General features: G+C 38.4%; 1 protein-coding gene and 1 long non-coding RNA gene across 3 annotated transcripts in view; both read left to right on the top strand.

Moving 5' to 3' along the window:
• Positions 1-761: 761 nt before the first annotated feature.
• Positions 762-2,507, top strand: LOC131551450 (uncharacterized). The gene is made up of 3 exons (XR_009273771.1): positions 762-883; positions 969-1,005; positions 1,085-2,507. It is a non-coding gene; the product is annotated as an uncharacterized LOC131551450 (long non-coding RNA).
• Positions 2,508-13,650: 11,143 nt separating this feature from the next.
• prkcea (protein kinase C, epsilon a) overlaps positions 13,651-21,399 on the top strand; it is a 59,480-nt gene continuing 51,731 nt past the window's right edge. The window contains exon 1 of one of the 2 annotated variants that reach the window (XM_058793506.1): positions 13,651-14,680. In XM_058793506.1, coding sequence (XP_058649489.1) covers positions 14,333-14,680 — 348 coding nt within the window. In that variant the 5' untranslated portion in view covers positions 13,651-14,332. The remainder of the gene's footprint in view (positions 14,681-21,399) is intronic. The other variant, XM_058793510.1, reaches the window with a different exon arrangement.

Raw genomic sequence — 21,399 nt, 5'->3', positions numbered from 1 at the left:
AGTGCATAGGGCCCAGAGGCTAAGAGGGGCTCAAATGATGGTCCCCCACACTGAACTGGATATTGAGGGGGCCCCATAGTAAATTCTGTGCAATGGACTCAGAAACCCTAGCAACATTTTGAAGGATGTTGGTAACCAAAACAGTTTGGTTGACTTTGAATGTATGGACAAAAGAGTTGAGACATTTCTTTTATGTTCCTTAGAAATAAGAAAGTCATGCAAGTTTGGAACGCCATGAAGATGAGTAAAAAAAAAAAATTTCATTTTGGGTGGACTAAGTAATATGGAATGAATCATAAAACCCAAAAATGAAACTTCTGTCATGGGTCTCACCATCATGTCGTTCCAAACCTGTATGATTTATTTATTCTGCAGACCACAGAAAGTAAAATTAGTAAAGTGTAAAATAAAGATTAAAGTAAAGTGAATGGGGTCCAAAACAACAACAAAATGTAAAAAAAGATTTTTCAAAATCTTCTTTTGTGTTTTGCAGAAGAAAGAAAGTCAAGTTTGGAATCATATGAAGGTGAGTAAATAATGAAATTTTTTTTTTTTTTTTTGGTGGACTATATCATTAATTTAATCATATTACTTCAAGCTATAGTTCAGCCAAAAATAAAAGTTCTGTACTCATTTACTCATCCCCATGAAGATATTTTTAAGGATGCTGGTAACCAAAACAGTTTGGTTGACTTTGAATATGGACAAAAAACAACAGAGACATTCCTCAAAACATCTTCTTTTATGTTCCACAGAAATAAGAAAGTCATTCAGGTTTTTAATCACATGAAGATGAGTGATTTTGGGTGGACTAAGTAATATGGAATAATAAAACCCCAAAATGAAAATTGTGGCTACATATTGAACATATTGAAGCATTTTGGTAAGCAAACCATTTTGGTTACCATTGACTTCCACTGTATGAACAAAAACAACAATTTCAAAATGTTGTCTTTTATGTTCCACAGAAGAAAGAAAGCTATACAGGTTTGGAATGACATGAGGGTAAGTAATGGTGACAGTTTTTAACTTATGGTTGAACTATCCATTTAATTTCACTTTTCCATATGTTTATCTGTTACAGTGAAACCAGCTGGCATTCTCTAACTGATACATCCACCATTTTTAATCATCTTTTAATCAGCACGCTAAAAGCATTTTACACCCTGTGATCTAGCATCCTAGCTAATGCACATCACCACCTGCACGGACAGAGGAAGAACGGGCAATCCAAGCAGCTCTCTGCACACACCTGCACCTGTCTAATGTTTCATGGGCCATGAGCGAGAAAGAGGTCTGCTAATCTGCCCACGTGGCTGGGCAGCGTTGCTTTTTTCCTGGAGGCCCATTGCTGACCATGCAGTGGTCTAAGCCTTTTTCTTTATTCAAATCAAGGCAGTTGTGTAGGGGGCCATGAGCAGAGACACCCAACACCCAGCAATCACACTGTCCTCCACTCACAGCGCACACTCTAAATGATTAATGAAGCTGGCTCACCTTCCCTCTCAGGAGGGACGCGAAACCCGATAGCGCCGGGAGAGGCTGCGCTTAGCCGCGTGCGCGTGTGTGTGTGTTTGTGTGTGTTTGCATGAGCACAAGCACTAGGAGAAGACATGTAGGGCTACAAGTTTCATCAGTGTCATCTGGTCGTTGACGCAGAGAGAGTTCACAGTAGTGTGTCGGGAGCATTTTTGTAGAAGATGATGACTGGCTAGAAGTAACATTTGACTCCGTTCACATGATAGTTCATACCGATGTTCCACCACGTGCATCATTTCAAGTTTTAACACAGTTAATCAGAGTATTGCGCCATTATCTAAGATGCTAAATCATGTCAGTGCTTGTTCTCTTTCTCTCTCTCTCTCACTCTCCTTCTCTTGTCCTCTTGTGTGTTGGCCCCCTGGGTGATCAAGTTTCAGCCCTCTGTCCTCCTGGCAGGCAGAGGGATTAAATGTTCATGCATAGGGAAGTGACACCACCAGTGTCTGGGCAGGAACATGCTTCTCAGACTGTAATCAAAGCACTATCTTTCATTCTCTCTCTCTCTCTCGCGTCTCGCTCTCATTTACTCACTCTTATGTTTTCTTGCTTATTTTCATATGCTCGTTTTGGATACACTGTTTAAGATTTTTAGAGATTTTATCCAATAAAATTCATCAAAATTAGTTTCGGTCAAGTGATATAATCTCTGGTGTAAGTATATTTGCTAATCCGTACCAATTACAGTAATGTCGTTATGGTGTGTAATGTGTTGAAACACCTGTGACATATAAATCTAACTTTGTCACAGATCTTATTAACAGCTGATCCTTCGCATTCCCAAGTGTTTTATTGGGAATGCTGGCTTATAGCAGATGAGTGGCCCGGTCAGGAAGTGGCTGCCCTAATGTTTCATATACATTTGAGGAATGCATCCATATGTGCGGTATAGAGCACTGTACATTTCCACAACTGAGTCCTGTACAAGTGTTGCTGTACAATGTTCTGTAAATGGGCCGCTGATGTGACACTCCATTTTATCCTTTAATGTATTAAAATACATCAAAAAGACATACAGTTGAATATACACTTGAGTAGAATTGTTCTATGTGGAGCATGTTTTTCATTCTGAATTCTTCTATTTTGTGAGGGTCAAAAAAAAAAAAGGTTAGGGTGATAAAACTGTCCTGAGGTTATAATGAAGGAAATGCCTCATAAAAGAAAAAATCTTGAAAGAAAACTTTATTAGTCGCCATAGACTTGTCATAAACAAGTCGCATGAACCAAAAATTGCAGTCGTCTTTTCTTCCCTATTGTGACGTATATAAAAAGTGGCTTCTTTAACGAGTTAAAAAGAATATAATAGGACTTGATTTTGTCCATTGGGAATTGGTTGGATCATTGAATTGCTATCATGTGCTAAGTGTTATAATTGTTTCATATAAGTTGCTGGAAGGGAGGAATTGAAACTTGTATTGGACAAAATTATTACCAAGCCCTCGCTCCAATGAACATGTCATCTGAGAAGTGGTGTTTTTGTGAGGGGAGGGAGATGTTCATGTTTTCTGAGATTATCAGGGCACAGAAATGAAAAATAAATAAATAAAATGCGTGCACTAATAAATAATTTATAATAAATACTGCAATATTCTGTAATGAATATTTAACTATATATTTTAACATAAACTTCACTGCTTATTAATATGGCTTTTAGATGACAAATAAAATGGGTGCAACCAACAAAGTCATGTTAAAAATGATATTTACTCCATACATGATGAAACTAAACAAATTATAACATATTTTATAAAAATTAAATTAAATATTTTATAAAAATATTTAATGATGCTTTTAGAGACGTTACATTAAACTTTTCATGAAGGTGGTATAAAAGATTTACAAAGCCGTATGAAAAAACAATAAACACAAAGACAATACTTTTCTATAACTTGGCATATACGGTTAGGTCCATATATATTTGGACACTGACACAATTTTCATAATTTCGGCTCTGTATGCCACTAGAACAGAATTAAAAATAAAACAATCAAGATGAAATTGAAGTGCAGACTTTAAGAATTATTTCAAGGGGCTGAACAAAAATATAACATAAAATGCTTAGAAATTACAAGAATTTTTATACATTTTTACACCCCCTATTTTCAGGGGTTCAAATGTAATTGGACAAATAAATATAATCATAAATAAAATGTTTATTTTTAATATTGTGTTGAGAATCCTTTGCAGGCAATGACTGCCTTCACTCTGGAACTCAATGAAAATGCTACAGTAAAAACCTGTTAAATGGTTAACGGTAAGTTCCCCTAATACATACGGTGAAAAACTGTAATAGACATTTCAGTTTTATGGTTCAATTTTACGGTGAAATACTGTTTTTGGAAGTGAAAAAGAATGTAAAATTTACAGGGAAAAACCTTAAATTGACGTTCCCAGAATTCTCTGCGTTGCATTTCAAATTTTGTTTGAATTTGATGTTTTTTCTTTGAAATAACTATGTTTCTTAATTTTTCTTATCAATTATGTATATTAGGGTTGTATGTTACATCTACTGTTGTTAAATTAATGTTTATTGCATATTTCAGTTTAATGAGTCTCACCATGATGGTGTTTAGTGTCTGTGTGAATGACACTGTGCACCTTCTATATATGTTATTAATTAAAAGCTGCTTGTGATGGGCTTTGGTTCATCATCTTTCTCATCACCACCTGCATTTGGTGGTTATCAGTGTATTTCAAAGGTTCAAAACAGTTTTTTTACCGTAAATTGTACGGAATTCTTTTTTACAGTGTATACACTTCAGAATTCTTTCGTCTTCTGTCACGTCATCACTAAACACCAGTAACCCAGTGCCACTGGAAGCCATGCGTGCTCATGCCATCACATCATGCTCCACCATGTTTCACAGATGATGTTGTATGCTTTGGATCATGAGCTGTTCCAAGCCGTCTCCATACTTTTTTTTTCCTGTCATTCTGATACAGGTTGATCTTAATTTCAGCCGTCCAAAAAATACTTTTCCAGAAGTGGTCTGGCTTTTTTAGATGTTTTTTGGCAAAGTCTAATCTGGCCTTGTCTGCACCTTGTGGTGAACCCTCTGTATTTGCTCTCGTGAAGTCTTCTCTTGATTGTAGACTTTGACAGTGACACACCTACCTCCTGAAGTGTTCTTCTCTTGGCTGGATGTTTTTCTTTACCATGAAGAGGATTCTCCGATCATCGACCACTGTTGTCCTCCGTGGACGTACATGCCTTTTTAAGTTGCTGAGCTCACCAGTGTGTTCTTTTTTTCTCCGAATATACTAAACTGTTGATTTGGCTACTCTGAATCTCTCTAATGGATTTGTTTTGTTTTTGAAGCCTAACAACTGTCTGTTTTACTTGCACGGAGAGCTCCTTTGACTGCATGATGTGGGTTCACAGCAACAGCTTCCAAATGTAAATGGCACATTCAACTCCAGATCTTTTAACTGTTTAATTGATGTAAAAATAACGAAAGACTAGTCCACGCCTGTCCGTGAAACAGCTTTTGAGTCAATTGTCCAATTATTTATGGTCCCTTGAAAAAGGGGGGAGGTACATATTAAAGAGCTGTAATTCCTTAACCTTTCCTCCAATATTTATGAGAATACCCTAAAATTAAAGCCCAGAATGTGCACTTTAAGCCCATATTCATTATATAACTGTAACTTGAATATGTTTTGGTCAGCAGCTAAAATAATAATAAAAAATAAAAAAAAGTGCCTGTGTCTAAATACATATGGACCTAACTGTATGTTTTAAACTACATTTAAAAAAACAAAAAGATTTTATACAAATACTAATGATGAGCTTATTTGCCTGAATAATTAATTTTCCATACCATAAGTGGTATTGTACCGTTGTACAAGAATACATACAGTATAACAGTGCTGTGCGGCTGTCATCATTCCACTATAATTCCATCAAATTATTCAAGCAATAGATCTTTTGCATACAGTGATTACGGGAAACATATTTCGTAACCACAAATACAAAGTTTGTTTATGAACGGTTTAATATTTCAAAAGAGCAGTCAGAGCCCAAAATCAACAAATTATTACCATACGCACTGTCTTTCAATACAGCTGTCAAGAAAACATACACACTAACTAGAATAAAATGGAATGGAACGAAACGAGTGATTGATGCCACTCTTAGATTTGTACTCTTTGGACCATTAAGGACTAGTCACGCTCACAGATAACCTGTTTAAAGTGGCCACAGCCTCCCTCTGTGATACTTGTTGTTGTTTGTGACTGTACTCTCAAAGAGCTTCTGCTTGTTCTGGTGTTATGAAGAGTGTTCTGTAAATATTTTGTAACCGTCTACCATGCCAGTGAAACCATACACTCTCTACAATGTGGAAAACATTCTGACTACATACTCGTCTTCTGCTTGCCAGAGACTGAAAGCAGATCTTGGGACGCAGGGACAGGAATCAGTCCAGTTGACTGGGTCATCTGACCTGTTCTAAGACAGCTGTCCTGCTCTCAAGCCCTGTTCCCCGTGCTAAACGGGGGGCAACACATTTAACCACAAAGTTATGGAAGCAATTTGAGGAATAAGCAGAGAGAGGCTTTTGGGGAAGCCTGTACATGACGCTTTTCGTGCCATCTGACCTTTCCACCGTGACACTCTAACTGCTAATTCAAATACCAGAAGCATTCGCAAAGCCGCACAAATCGGCTTCATCAAACTTGGTCATGAAGGTTTATAAATCAACAGCGGGGGCCTGTTTTTGGAGTCTGTCAGTGTAAAGATCTTTGTGGGTAAGATTAGGTCTGCATGCGATGCATGTCGGTGTGCGTGTATGTTTGAAGTTTCTAAGTCTAAACAAGGTTGTTAGGCCTGTGCTGATAGGTCTAAATGTGCGCTAATGACAAAGTGTTAATGGAGGGTTGGGCTGATATTGACACTCTAAACCTGTGCTATTCCCAGTGGACCAACGGCAGGATTTGACACTGTGTTTGGGGCGGTGCGTGTGTGTATGTGAGTCTGTATACGTTTGCTGGTTTGTAAGTGTGTGTGTGTTCATTGTTAATGGCGCTGAGTTTCTTCAAAGCTACTTTTACACAGCAGCAGAATGCGGTTGTCACTCCTTTATTTGAGTAAATGGGCTTAAGAAAAACTACTTTTACTCATTTAAAAACAGAAATAGGTCACTATAGGTCACTGGATAGATGAATGGTTGTAAATTACTGAAAAGGAATAGTTCAACCAAAAAAGAAAAGTTTGTCATCAGTTACTTACCCTCAAGTTGTATGATTTTCTTATATTTTGAAGAATGTTGACAGTAGCCATTGACTTCCGTAGTATGAAAAAAAAAAAAACAGAAAGAATTTTCATTTTTGAGTGAACTATCCCTTTTGAATCCACCCTTTGATTTACAGTGTATGCTATTTGCATATATATATATTTTAAAAAATGTTCCTTTTCCATTAATATTCCTGTCTCAATATTTGATTTGATATGATTGATATCTGTCCTAATTGCCTTAATTATGTATTTATTGTTCAAAATGTAGCAATAAAAAGTTCTGTATTTGAGTGTTTTATATGCTTACAATCACACACAGATCGATTATTTACAGCCAAACTCACACCTGTATATTATCAGGACTCACAACCACATCTTTGCATTTTGTTATGGTTTTGGTAACTTACAGGGAGATATGAGCTGTGTGTATCTGAAGCTTAGATACAGTCATCATTGTCCACTGAAGCTGCTCTCAGTTTTATGGTCTGCGTGTGACTCAAATGCTATGTTCAATGAATTAAAATGTGATAGACTCAGGCCTCTATAGAGAGCAGCAGTTGGGTTCTGGAAGTAAATATCCCATTCATTTTGTCCATAGGAGAATTGAAGACAGGTACTATGCGCTGCGAGGTTGTTGCTGCTGAAGAGTTTGTGGTCGTCTTTGACGTATTTTTCGTTTAATGATGCGCCAAATGTTCTCTATAGGTGAAAGATCTGGACTGCAGGCAGGCCAATTCAGCACCCGGACTCTTCTACTACGAAGCCATGCTGTTGTAATAGCTGCAGTATGTGGTTTTGCATTGTCCTGCTGAAATACACAAGGCCTTCCCTGAAATAGACGTCGTCTGGAGGGGAGCATATGTTGCTCTAAAACCTTTATATACACCTTTCAGCATTCATAATGCCTTCCAAAACATGCAAGCTGCCCATACCGTATGCACTTATGCACCCCCATACCATCAGAGATGCTGCCTTTTGAACTGAATGCTGATAACACGCTGGAAGGTCTCCCTCCTCTTTAGCCCGGAGGACACGGCGTCCATGATTTCCAACAAGAATGTCAAATTTGGACTCGTCTGACCATAGAACACTTTTCCACTTTGAAACAGTCCATTTTAAATGAGCCTTGGCCCACAGGACACGACAGCGCTTCTGGACCATGTTCACATATGGCTTCCTTTTTGCATGATAGAGCTTTAGTTGGCATCTGCAGATAGCACGGCGGACTGTGTTTACCGACAGTGGTTTCTGAAAGTATTACTGGGCCCATTTAGTAATGTCAATGACAGAATCATGCCGATGAGTGATGCAGTGTTGTCTGAGGGCTCGAAGACCATGGGCATCCAACAAAGGTCTTCGGCCTTGTCCCTTACGCACAGAGATTTCTCCACTGCACTGTAGATGATGAGATTTGCAAAGCCTTTGCAATTTGACGTTGAAGAACATTGTTTTTAAAATATTCCACAATCTGTTTACGCACTATTTCACAGATTTGAGAGCCTCTGCCCATCTTTACTTCTGAAAGACTCCGCCTCTCTAAGAGATCCCTTTTATAGCTAATCATGTTACAGACCTGATGTCAATTAACTTAATTAGTTGCTAGATGTTCTCCCAGCTGAATCTTTTCAACATTTCTTGCTTTTTCAGCTCTTTGTTGCCCCCTTGCCAACTGTTTTGAGACCTGTAGCTGGCATCAAATTTGAAATGAGCTCATTTAGTGGATAAAAGTGTAAAATTTCTCCATTTAAACATTTATGTTTTTTATGTTCTATTGTGAATAAAATATTGGCTCATGTGATTTGAAAGTCTTTTAGTTTTCATTTTATTCAAATTTTTAAAAATTCATCCCAACATTTCTGGAATTCGGGTTATAGTTATTTTCCTCATTAAATCTGTTAAGTATGCAGTCTAAGTCTTTTTGTCAGATTTTGAAATACTTTTTGCTTCAAATCAAAGTTTGTAATGTTGTGAATCACCTTGCAGCTAGTTGTTTTGGTTCATGGTTCGTAACTTTATAACTTTTAAGCAAGGTCTTTAAAAAAAACCCTATGGGAAGGATTAATTGGAGAAATACTCCTAGGAATGTCTCTACTAGCATGAGAACATAAAAGGGGATTGACATCACCTGCTCATTCATAGAGTAGCATCTCTAATACAGTATGTAAGCCATTGTGTCCCACTCAGCTTTCCCTTTTCATACAACTGTAACATTTGTCCATCTAAACTACCATCTAAAAGTTAGGCCTATGTTTTTTCATGAATGTTAGCACAATTCTAAAAATAAAGAATTTTGGATTTTAAATGTACTCTATGGATCCTTTACCTCTCATTTTCCTATCTTTTTTTTTTTTTTTTGCCTAACAGGGGATTTTTAATGCAAATACATTTGCATGGCTGGACTCGTGGTTCGTAGTTGTGTTAGTTTGCGACAAAGGGTCTGCAGCTTTACTTAGTGCCCTAATTACAAGCAAGCATTGGTGAGACAAGATATTCATAATATAAATATAATATAGTCAATAATATAACCATATTCACATTACATTAAATTGCTCACTAAATGTATACATACATTCATACAGTATATATATATATATATATATATATATATATGCATACTAGTGTATGTATATACCATACTAGATAGAAGAGATGACTTGTACAGTATATGCAAAACTAGTCAAGAGATTTGTTATCAATATCACTCATAACACCACACCTAAAACGTTCATTTAAATCACAGTATTTTGTATAGTGGTACACACGCCCATAGCTATATACACTCATACATCCATGAACACATAAAGAAGGTATTTTTGGACTGAAATGAGTCCTCGGTAATTCACTGGAAGAGTTTGGGGTGTATAGGTTTACAGTGTATGCCGCAGGCACATCCTCTCACTAATGTTACAATGCAATGTTATACCACCATTGTTCAGATCCAGAAAATGACACTTCCCTTAAGGGCATGCACATCAACTTACAGGCTCCACACGGCCCCACACCCCTCTTAAACCAACTTGATTTGGCTAAAACATAATCCATCAAAAGTTGCTAAGGTACAACAGATCTAGAGTGTGAACTGAGAAACACTGTGGTGTCAAATAGTAAGCAAAGCAATGCAATAACTGACTTGCAGTTAATATGTATAGCTTAGAGTATTTTAATTAATCATTTTAATTTAAATGTTTACATTGTTTCTATAGTTACAATTTGATAATTGAAATATTATTTTATTGTTTCTGCAAAGTACTTGTAATTTAATCTTTTTAATCTGTCTTTTTGTTTACATATGCAGATTCAGAAACAGTTTATATGCTGTTTGTGGTGCAATCTGATAATAACCATATAACTAAACAGGTGAGCACCTGTTTTATATGGTTTGCAGCCAACAAGATAAGAACATGCTAAAATTGATTTTGGTTTGCATTCAATTTATGAACGCGTGGAGTAACCCAAGTACATGAACTTTCTCTTGGCCTTGGGTTCCCCTGACCTTTCCACAGTGGACACCTGTGTGATAGCAGGTTTGCTCACCCGAGAGGAGGCGAAAGGAGTGTGCTGTGAAAGGACCACACACTCCTGTGCAGCTGAATCTAAGAGCGAGACCACCTTTCCCTCACAATGGTTGGAATTAAACAAATCAATACACCTTTGTGCTCCTTAAGCAGAGAGGAACTAATGCCAGCCGAGGTCTCAGACTTTATTTGAGAGCTTTAAAGAGCAAGATCTTGCACCTTTTAATAAGTCTGTGGCTGGAATTATAAGAACCTGTTTGCCAATCAACTTTCAGAGCTAATGCTCCTAAACATGATCGGTGTAATATAACATGTCAGATTGAAATGTTAATCAAGCTTTCAAAGACAATAATTCCTTTTGATCAAACTAATTCCTTGTGTTTTCTCTTACAATCTGACACCCAATACTCTGGTACATCTCGATCCCATAGCAACACAGGATAAAATTTGTTTCATTTTTGCTTGAATACAAATTAGTGAGTATATGTTACAAACCCAAAACAGAACAACAGAGGAAATCAGCAGTGAAGTTTCATATTGTGCACTAACATGCGCTGATCAGCGTGACAGTATGGGTATGATTATAGCAGAATATAATTAAAGCAAGATTCTCTCTCTTCTGGAACATTAGAGTATTGGAAAACTTGCAGAATGCAAGAAATGGAGACTTCAGCTTCACCCTGCTTTTGTACTGGAACAGAACTCTTTTTAGTTAATTAATTAATTATTATTATTTTATTCAATGGTTCAATAATTAGACTGATTTTATGTTCTGTTTTCATAAAGTTGTATGGATGCATAATTCAGAAACATTTGAATTGTTTAAAAAATGTAATCATATCTATAGCTTTGTCAGTTTTTTTTTATTCACTGGACATCTAAAAATTGAGACATAAAATGCACAAATATTTCAAAAGAAGCGATCAAAAGTGCTGTTCAAAAGCAATCCAAAAAATGTTGTAACATGCAGATCTAACGCTGTGCTTGCTTGATTTTTTTTAAGGAAATGATTGCAAGTTCCCATGTTCATGGCAGTCATAAACAAACACAACAGAGTATCAATCATTTCTCTGTGCATTTGGGTCCAATGAATAAGAGCTCAATAGGCATTTCTAACCTTCCTTCTGGAGTCTGAGCACAGTCAGCCTAAATAAACACAACACTACCCCCTGCATGGCTGGAATGGTAATGCAGCCCTATAAGGCAGAGCAGGGGTGTCCAAACTCGGCCGTGGAGGGTCGGTGTCCTAGAGTTTAGCTCCAACCAACACACCTGAACTAGCTAATTAAGGTCTTATTAGGCATACTAGAAACTTCCAGGCAGGTGTGTTGAGGCAAGTTGGAGCTTTAAACTCTGCAGGACACTGGCCCTTCAGAACCGAGTTCGGACACCCCTGGGGCAGAGCGTTCAACCCAATGGAGTTTGGCTAGTACTATGGCATGACTGCCTTACACAAGAAGAAACTGTCTTAGCGGGTAGATTTTCTGATTAACATGTAAAGCAAGCAACCACAGTTTGTTTATTCGTGCCATCACTATACCACAATAAAAAGAGTGGCACAGAAAACAATTATTCAAATAAAGGCGAGGCATTGTCCACAAAGAGTTGTAGTAATACTGAAAAGTAGTGGTAAATTTGCACAGTATACGCTTTATGTGCAGAACTTCCCTCCATCCAGAATAATATGTTTTTCTCCATTGACAGTCATTCAAAAATAGCCTGCTACTAGTATTCTGACTAAATTTTTGGCAAGCATAAAGCATAAAACGAAAAACTATTGAAGTAATCAGTTGAGGTGTTGATAAGATCATATGACCATGTATGCACATAAAATCCATAACAAACTTTGGCAGGAGTGGGTAAATGCTGACAATAATCCTTCGAAAATTCGGGCTGCGAAAATTTACGTCACGCACACTGAATAAAGGGTGCAAAGCTTGTACTGGAACAGTACCTTTTCAAAAGATATTAATATTTACCATTAAAGTACGTACGTATTATATAATAATCTGTGTGTACCTTTACTATAGGCTATGCACCCTTTATGGGTAAGAAACAAAGGTGTACGCAGCTCGAATTTTTCGCGTTTCCTAGCGTACGCGTAAAAACCGAGGTATAATTTGGCCTTTAGATGTTTCACTTGGCAAACTGTAACCTGAACCTACAGTGCCATCTACTGGAATAATGTTTTCATTGCATGCATGATGACTAAGTCTGTCCCATCTCTTTGCTATAACTCAATATTCCTTTAATTCTTCTTAAATTGTTTGGTTTGTTTAGTTTCATGCCATCGGCCAACTTGAACATCCTGTTGTAGGCTACTTTCTCTTTGCTTGCGTGAATAATTCCTGTAATGCTACCTGTGTAGCACCGTTTTCCGCCACTAGAGTTCACTAAATTACATAAGTAGAACACTTTCTATTTTCAAACATCTCTTGTAGCCTATATCAATACATTCTGGCCTCATGAGTAACTGTATACTCATGTAAGTGATGCTTTGTGATACAATTCCTCCATATAATTTTGTTATGCGGGATAGATATTCAACCGAAATGTTGTGATTTGGAACAAGTCCCAGATGTAGTTATTATCAAAGTCAAGATGCATGTGACAATTTGCAAATGCAAGTGACTGAGAGAGAGAAAGAGAGAGAGAGAGAGAGAGAGAGATTGATTTACATGGTTCTTAATCTTCCTACTATCATAAGAAATTGCACACACATGTGATCCACAGGTCAAATGTGATTCACCCCTTTATTTAATAAAGACTATTAAAAGATTATTATTATTTGATTTAATATTGATGAAATAAAATGACTCATTAACATTTCTTTTTACAGAACTGGCAAAAGATAAAAAATATTTTCCTGCAACCTCGGCCGCTTTTGAAATTTTATAATAGGCCTATCTCATATTTTACAATAACTGTAGATATAATCTGCTTGCAGCAATAGAACAATGTTGCACATACATTTTAGTTCATTTAACAAATTAAACTCTATTGTGACTGAAAGAGTCAGTATGGGCCCTTATCAAATTTTAATCATATTCATGCAGTAAAAAAATTACATCCAGGGGGGATATTTTGTAGCATGTCCAAAATAGAGTCCAAAATAGAATTAAATTACTTATGTTTACAAAACCATTAACCCTTCCTTTTACAGACACCTTAGACATTATTTGGTCCATTAATGAACCCAATAGACTCTTGTAATCCAGCCCTCGGGTGCCTCCCTCTGTTTCCCCACGCTGCTGCTCCTCTGTCTGTACACACACGCTCCCCCATCCGGTGCAGAGTGGACGCGGCGCGGCTTAAATCATCTGACGTGTTTTGCGCATTTCCTGAACTGGCGCTCGAGCGCAGGGAGAGAGGGAGAGAGTGAGTGAGTGAGTGAGTGATAGAGAGAAAGAGAGCGAGAGAGAGAGAGAGAGAGAGAGAGAGAGGGCGAACAGGGAGGAAGGCTACAGCGTAAAGGACTAACATGAGCGTGTAGCTCAAATGCTTTCGCCTTCTCAAATCAACAAAGAAGCGAAGCAGCTGAATATCTCGGCGAGTGGATGGCAATAGTCTCCGAGCGGTTCGTCAGCAGACTGGGAGAAGGAGGAATCCCAAACGCCTCTCCCACTCAACGCCTATTGGAAAACGAATAGTACAACACAAGCCCCGCTGAAGACCATCACATTTGGGATATTTTGCCTCTTGGACTCGCACCTCTACTCAGCGCTACTCCAGACGTAGGGAATTCGCTTGTTTACGTATGCTTCACGTAACTAGGAAAGACGGATCGTAAACAAAAATAGGAGCCTCTGGTTTTGCATATCGCGTTTTTTGCATCCTATTTGATTGTTCCGCTCTAATGAGAGAATCAGGTTGATCCGACTAGTGGTTTGGGGGATTAAATCATCACAGCATCCATCTATAAGTGCATGTACACTGATGACGTGATGACATCCACGGGTATAGCGACCCCCTGAATCAAAACCTGCTTTTGAAACCGTCTGTTCTTGCAAAGAAGGCAGCTGCATCTCACTTGAGCATCATCATGGTGGTTTTTAATGGAGTGTTGAAGATCAAGGTTTGTGAAGCTTTGGATCTGAAACCTACCGCATGGTCGCTCCGGCATGCCGTGGGACCAAAGACCCAGACCTTCCTCTTGGACACGTATATCGCCCTCAACGTGGACGATTCCCGTGTGGGCCAAACTTCTACCAAGCAAAAGACAAATAGTCCAACTTGGAACGATGAGTTCGTAACAGAGGTTTATGATGGGAAGAAAATCGAACTGTCTGTCTTTCATGACGCACCGATTGGCTATGATGACTTTGTGGCCAACTGCACTATACAGTTTGAAGACCTGCTGCAGAATGGCAGTAGGCACTTTGAAGATTGGGTATGTTCATTTCACAGTTTATTGGCATTGTGTAATCACTTCAATCTGGCCCCTGGAGGCCCCTCAACAGTGGGTGTCTTGCTGTTCTCTCACATCCAAGGTTGTGGTGCACTTCTACTGAGACAGAATTGAGAAACACTGGTGTAATCTAGTGTAGTGGTTTTCAGTCCTGGTCCTGAAGTAGCCCAGCACTATGACATTACGGATGTCTGCCTTTATTTATCACTCTTGATTTATATAATCTCCTCATATAGCTGCTCCAAGACCTAAAGTTGGTGTGGAGACATCCGAAATGTAGTCTTGCAAAATTGAAAACCACTGATCTGTTGTCTAGGCCGTAATTTACACGGGGGCTGGTCAGTTTTCGGGCTTCTCCCCAGCAAAGCCTCTTGTTTCCCAGCCTTCCTCATAGGTTCTCACGCTCTGGGGGTTTTCCCATTTCTCGACAAAACATGTTCTGCTGCTGTTGAATCCAGACCTACATTTACCATTTCCGTCAAGTCAAGCTATTTTGCAAATTGCCTTCATGAGATGTAGTGCACTGCTCCCATGACGGAGAGGGAAATAATCAATGCTTAATTATGCAAGCTGTAAAACGAGTTTGACAAATAGTTTGCTAGATGTCTCTAAGTTACAACCTGTCACACATCTAGCCATCTTTTTCTAATAATTATAGTGTAGAACAGCACAGCTGTATGAAACTAAGTGTTTCACCTTGCCATTCACCTTATTTTGGATTTTGTCCACTCAAAGAAATAGGAACTTTTACTGCAAAAAGGACAAGTGATGCTCAATTCACTGGCTTCCATTAGAGTTTTAATAGTGTTGGCCCTTTTGTTCTCTTTTAAGAATGTTGCTTATTGTATCTTTTTAAATAAAAATAAACTATAGATTGTAATATTACTTAATTGCATGCTATTGTGTGTTTTATAGGGCATATAACACACATACAAACTTGTGATTATTCTTACAACAGTCTCAAAATGGACTGTTTTGATCCTGCTGTGTTATGTGTTTCAATGTCATGGAAAAATAGTCAGAGATTCACTTAGCATTCTAATCATGCCTGGAATTATGAGTTGGTCTGTTATATAATCTTCACCCAGTTGAGGGGCTGCAGTTGGGAGTGCTTTGTATGTTTGGTCGTTAGACACCCAGGGAAAGGTCAGCATATATCGATTATGTCGCTGCATTGGTCAATCTTCCCCTCCTGTCACTGGCAACTCACGCTGTAAATGTGTCAGGCGAGAGAGTGAGAAGGAAATCAATTTAATCTCTGCATTCCCTCATAACGGCTTAGACGACCTGCCTAATCATAACACATCCTAAGCCCTTTGTCTCTCCGCCAGCTCTTTTATTCCACCTGTGTGTGAAAGCGTTTGCCAAGTTGAAAATTGTTAGGTATATGCTAAACTTATTTTACTGCTTAAGCAAGTATTGCTAGTCTCCACATGCTAACTTTATCATTCAAATGCACAAGTGCTTGTACGGCTCAACAAAAAGGGCAGTCTCTGCCATATGTTAATCATGGCCAATGCATCTGACTTAATTGGAGCTGAACGTTTTGTCAGGCTTCATAGCCACAGACACGCTTGATAACAATGATTCGGACATGGAAGCTCTGGTATGTCTAATTTCCCAGAAAGGCACAGAAGTACAATCTTCATCTGCCATGTCTCGTTAGACAAATTAATAAAAGCAAGAGTTTGCTTTTCAGAGTTGATGACCGTAGATAGAGGGCGAAGGTGTCTGGTAATGAGGGTTTTGAGCATTGAGAAGGTTTAAAACTCCAAATCAATTCCTGAATTTGAATTGGAGTATAAAGTAAAAAGCAACGAAGTTCCTGTAGTTGTTCTTAAACCAGCTCTTGGTAATAGTTTTTGAAATTTAAATTGTCATGTTTTTTAGACTTTACAGATAGACAGAATGAGAAATAAATGGATAATAAAGTTATTTACTATGTATATTTCATCATACATAATAAATTAACCAGGGTGTAAGAGAACCTTTTTTTTTAATTGTAATTCAGTAAATTTCTTCCTGTCATTCCAGTTCAACTTCCTGTAGGATAAGATCAATTCAGCTCTAATTCCAATTTATGAATTAAAGGGATGTCAATTATTTAATCATCAATTTTGCACAAACCAGCTTGTGATGTGATATTTCATTTGTTTGAGTATTATTGTTTCTGTTAGAATACATGGTGTAATTAGAAAAGACAACTGGTATAATGAGCCTTAGGATGTCAAAATCTTAGCAAAAAGTAATCTCAAATGAATGCATAGAGGTACAGTGTACCTTAAAAAGAAGCCAAATGAGACTAATTTTTAGGAAGCCAGTTGTTTCTTGGCACGTCATTTGAGCACCAAAAGCTGGAGCCAGACATCTCCCGGGAAACCCACGCTCTTCACGGAGTGAATACACATCCAATGAGCTTCATCCGTACATTCACTCCCACTGTTACCCACACAGGTGGAGCTTTATTCTGCTTGGAACAAGGAGAGCATGCTTACTAATTTAGAAAACCTCCTCTACTTCAACAAACACAAACAGAACCGTAGAGAAACAGTAGCAGCAGTGTTACAAAACTGTTTAGTGGAAAAAGTAACCAACCAGGACCTCAGATCCTAAAGAAGATGCTGTTGTGTCATGTTTGTTGCTTTACCACTTCTCTGTTGGGTTTCTGGCCTGTAATCGTTCCCCAACCGCATGTTGTGGTCCGATGCAACAAAGTTTTCAGAAATTGCACCACTTTTGGGCGCTCACATCTTCTCCTTATGCTAAGCCGATGGTTAGTTGGGTTTGAACGTCATGTTAGTTGTCTGTGTAGCGTTTAGCGGAAGAGGTAATTGGAGCCTGGTCTTTTGGATGGGTCTCAGACACTACTGAGACACCGCCACCCATCTCTGTTGTGTGAGGCAGGAACAGACTGAATAATTTACAAGCCTTCCATCAGCCTCTTTATGGAATGTCTGACCCGGCACAGATCATCCACGACACCCTTATAGCTCAAGTTAGCAACAATCCCATTATCACCAGCGAAAGTGGTCCTTATCTATAGGAATATCTCTGCCTTCAATTACCGGCCTTTTACTGAGGGGGTCATCTGTAAAGAGTCGGAGAAAGAGGTGGCCACAAGTGGCAGGGAGAACTTCTGCTGATCTTGTGGCCACTCGCTCTTGTCTTTTTCATGTTCATTCATTCTCCTTCCTCGTATTGTCCTCCTCCTGCTGTTCCTCTGCTTCCTTCACCTTCTCTCTACTGGGTTTCCTTCCCTTCCATTTTGTTGTCTGAGCTCTCCTTGTTAAATTCACAGATATTTATGGCCCTGACATTACATCCAGTCCATTACAAACCAGCTCCGAATGCTTAAAACACATTTCACTAGGAGTGTTTCTTTAGCCGCAGATAATGAGCTTTAAAGGCCTGCAGTTTCCTTAATGTCTTTCCACTGCATTACAGCTTACATTACAGTTATCGATTGCACTCAGTATTTTACAGGTTTATGCCCAGCAGCTCTCTTTTCCATTGTCTCCTCTTAAACGTTGGTGTTAGCTATACAGTACTTCCTGGTTACTGGACATTGACATCATCTGCCCTCACTTCTCCCTGGCCATTTGCGCAAATAGGCCAGGCTGCGGCTGAAACACCAGCTCCTCCTTCTCTTTGGCATACCGTTGCCACAGGAACCCATATCACCCTCTTCCCAAGCCAAAGCACATCACAGCTGGGTGTTGATTGAGTTCCTTCACCCATCAGGGATTTCTTAGGAATCCCATATCTGTGCTTCTAGACATGTCGACTTGTACAGACAGAAACCTTCTCATCATGCCTTTGGCCTGGTGTTTGTCGCACATCAGATCCCAGTGTTTTTCATCACTTCTCAAATCTCGGAATTTGAGGGGGAAGGGTGAATTGTGGGTAAGCAGGATCAGTTCATCCAGCAGCACTAATTAATTTCATGAAATGACTCGATGAGAGACTGGTGAAATTTGTATTTAATTGTGTCTGTCCTCATTTGTTCATCTTGTGTAGTTTGGTTTGTGTGTGTGCTTTGCAGATTTGTGTATGTGACCGCCGGCTGTCTAGCTTTCACATGCTGCGTTGAGCTCTTGCCTGGGGCACATTGAGCATGCTTACAGTGAAAGGGAACAATACAGGTGATATATGAGATACTCTGGAAAATATGCCTGATCTGCACCGCTATCTACATGACCCAGTTACACACACTTGTACTCTCACCTCCACAGCATAATACACCACATATATGAATATTTTCTCTTTATAGTTAGTGCTGATGGATTTAAACTAACTTGTTGTTGTAGATGCAAGGGCATATTCATATAGTACGAAAATAAGTGATGGAAAATGTGAATGTGATTGATTTCATATTATATGAAAAATTTTAAGCCTTTTTTCTGAGTTCAAATGTTGGCATAGATTGTGTGTTTTGACATTTTGGTCCTCATCATTTAAGGTCCTTCAATGCCGTTCAAAAGTCAACAGTATTAATTTATTTCTTTGAAAGAAATGAATACTTTTATTCAGTAAGGATGCATAAAATTGACCTAAAGTGACTGTAAATACATTTAATATTATGTTACAAGATTTCTATTTCAAATAAATGCTGTTCTTTTAAACCTTATATTCATTAAAGGACATGATTAAATTTTAAAATTTTAAAATAGAAAAGTAATATTTCACAATATTACTGTTTTACTGTACTTTTGATCAAATAAATTCATCCTTGCTGAGCAAAAGAAGCTTCTTTCAAAAAATATTAAAAAAAACATACCGACCCCAAATTTCTTAGACATATATATTTAAAAATGTTTTTCTAATAAATTTTAGGCATTGTAACAGCAAATTATGCTTGTTAATGTTATTAATGAAACATATTATACATTTCTACTGAGAAAATCTCACTTTTTAGTATCTCTGGGTTGGCTGAGAGTCTGGAAAGTGTGTAAAGCTCCATCTAGTGAAGGTAGGGAAGGCAAGCAAGGGTGTTATGGATTGGGTTGGGGGTTTGAATGTGTGCAGATTCATGACGACTTCTCCTAAATAAATGCTCATATGGCCCAGAGTGGGGACAGAATTTCCCATCATCTCCATCATCATATCTGCAGTCATCTTCTCTGCAGGAGCCGGCAACAGACTTGAATCCTCTCAGCACCCTTTTCACACTCTGTGTGTTCACACTCTCACACACACCATTGCACCGCAACTATTGCCTTACGTGTGTGTGTGTGTGTGTGTGCACTCATTTTATGCCGAGATTAAATCAAAGTAATTCACACCTCATGATGCTTGAGACACAAAGACTTGTTGTCTGTTCCTGTGCCCACAGTTACATGAGCATTTTATCTCCAGACGGCTGTTTTCGTTTTGTCTGGTCTCTTTTTGCGCTATTTACTAAATTAAAGCCGTGAAGCCCTCTGAGGACCTAGTGTTTATTCAAACTGAATTCCAATCAGACCTTCAAAGGCTCCCATTATTAGTCTGTATCATGAATTATGCACAATTAGCCTCGGTGTGGTGTCTTATTAGTAATTCATGGAGCTCTGAAGGTTTCACTCAGAGCCGGTGCGTTCGTGGAGCTGAATGTGCTCGTATGGGCACGTTTGTGTGTGATTTTGAGTGTGAATGGGAGCCGTGCGTGCCGCCCCGCCACCATGCTGAGGCTCTGCTGTTGACAGATGGACGTAGGAGGACCGTTGCTGAGCTCAAACTGTCTTAGAGAGAGTAAGAAATGGATGAGGAGAGTATAAAGGAGGAGAGGGTGAAATTGAGGAGGAGGAGGGAAGAGAAAGTGTTCCTCAATGTTTAATCATTTAGAAATCAGTGGCACATGTGTTTAAAACTTCCTGGACCTACTTTTGATTTCCCAAGTGCAGGGACTGTCTTCAGTCGCAGTATTTCTTTCTCTTCACGCATCCCTACAGAGAAGTCTCAGTTCCCTATCCTCTAGTCAAATCAACAGTCCTAATAGGACTAACGGCTTAATGTAATGAACTACTTGAACACAGCTTCACTCCTTTCATTTTTCATTATTAAAGAAACGGGACGCCTTTTTTGTACAGTCTGGGATTGACGCATCACTTTTTATATTTAGTCCTGAGACACGGATCCATAAATCGCAACCACCTCCATGTATAACGTTAGTGCTGAATGTACACGGTGGAAATCTAGCATGAGCTGTCTTCTCAGTGCATCATATAACAAATTCAACTTTGTCATATTAAAGGGATAGTTTACCAAGAAATAAAAATTCTGTCTGTGTTTTTTGTGAAACACAACAGAATAAACAGTGTTTATTTTCCCATATAAAAGTTAATGACTTTCCAGTGACTTACATTGAATGGACAAAAAAAATGTTTGTTCTGCTGAACAAAGAAAGTCACACGGATTTGAAAGAAAATGAGGGTTAGTAAAGGCCTGTTTACACTGAAGGACAATATCTACAATGATAATACTAACTGTAAAGTTTTAATAATCATTCTTCTAATACTATGAGAATAAGAAAGTCCACACCACAACTGTAACGATAACTGTACAAAGGAAGGATACTGTTGGAATTATTTTTTTCCAGCTGATGAATGTGCAAAACATTGACAGCCAATAGGAATCCATCATGCATTAAAGAGCTCAGGAACTTAAAGCCACTGATGACATAATGGCAACATGCACTTATAATAAACAGAACGTTATGGTGCATT

Source organism: Onychostoma macrolepis, chromosome 12 (assembly GCF_012432095.1).
Source record: "Onychostoma macrolepis isolate SWU-2019 chromosome 12, ASM1243209v1, whole genome shotgun sequence".
Lineage (NCBI taxonomy): Eukaryota > Metazoa > Chordata > Actinopteri > Cypriniformes > Cyprinidae > Onychostoma > Onychostoma macrolepis.
This window is presented reverse-complemented; position numbering and strand designations above follow the sequence as displayed.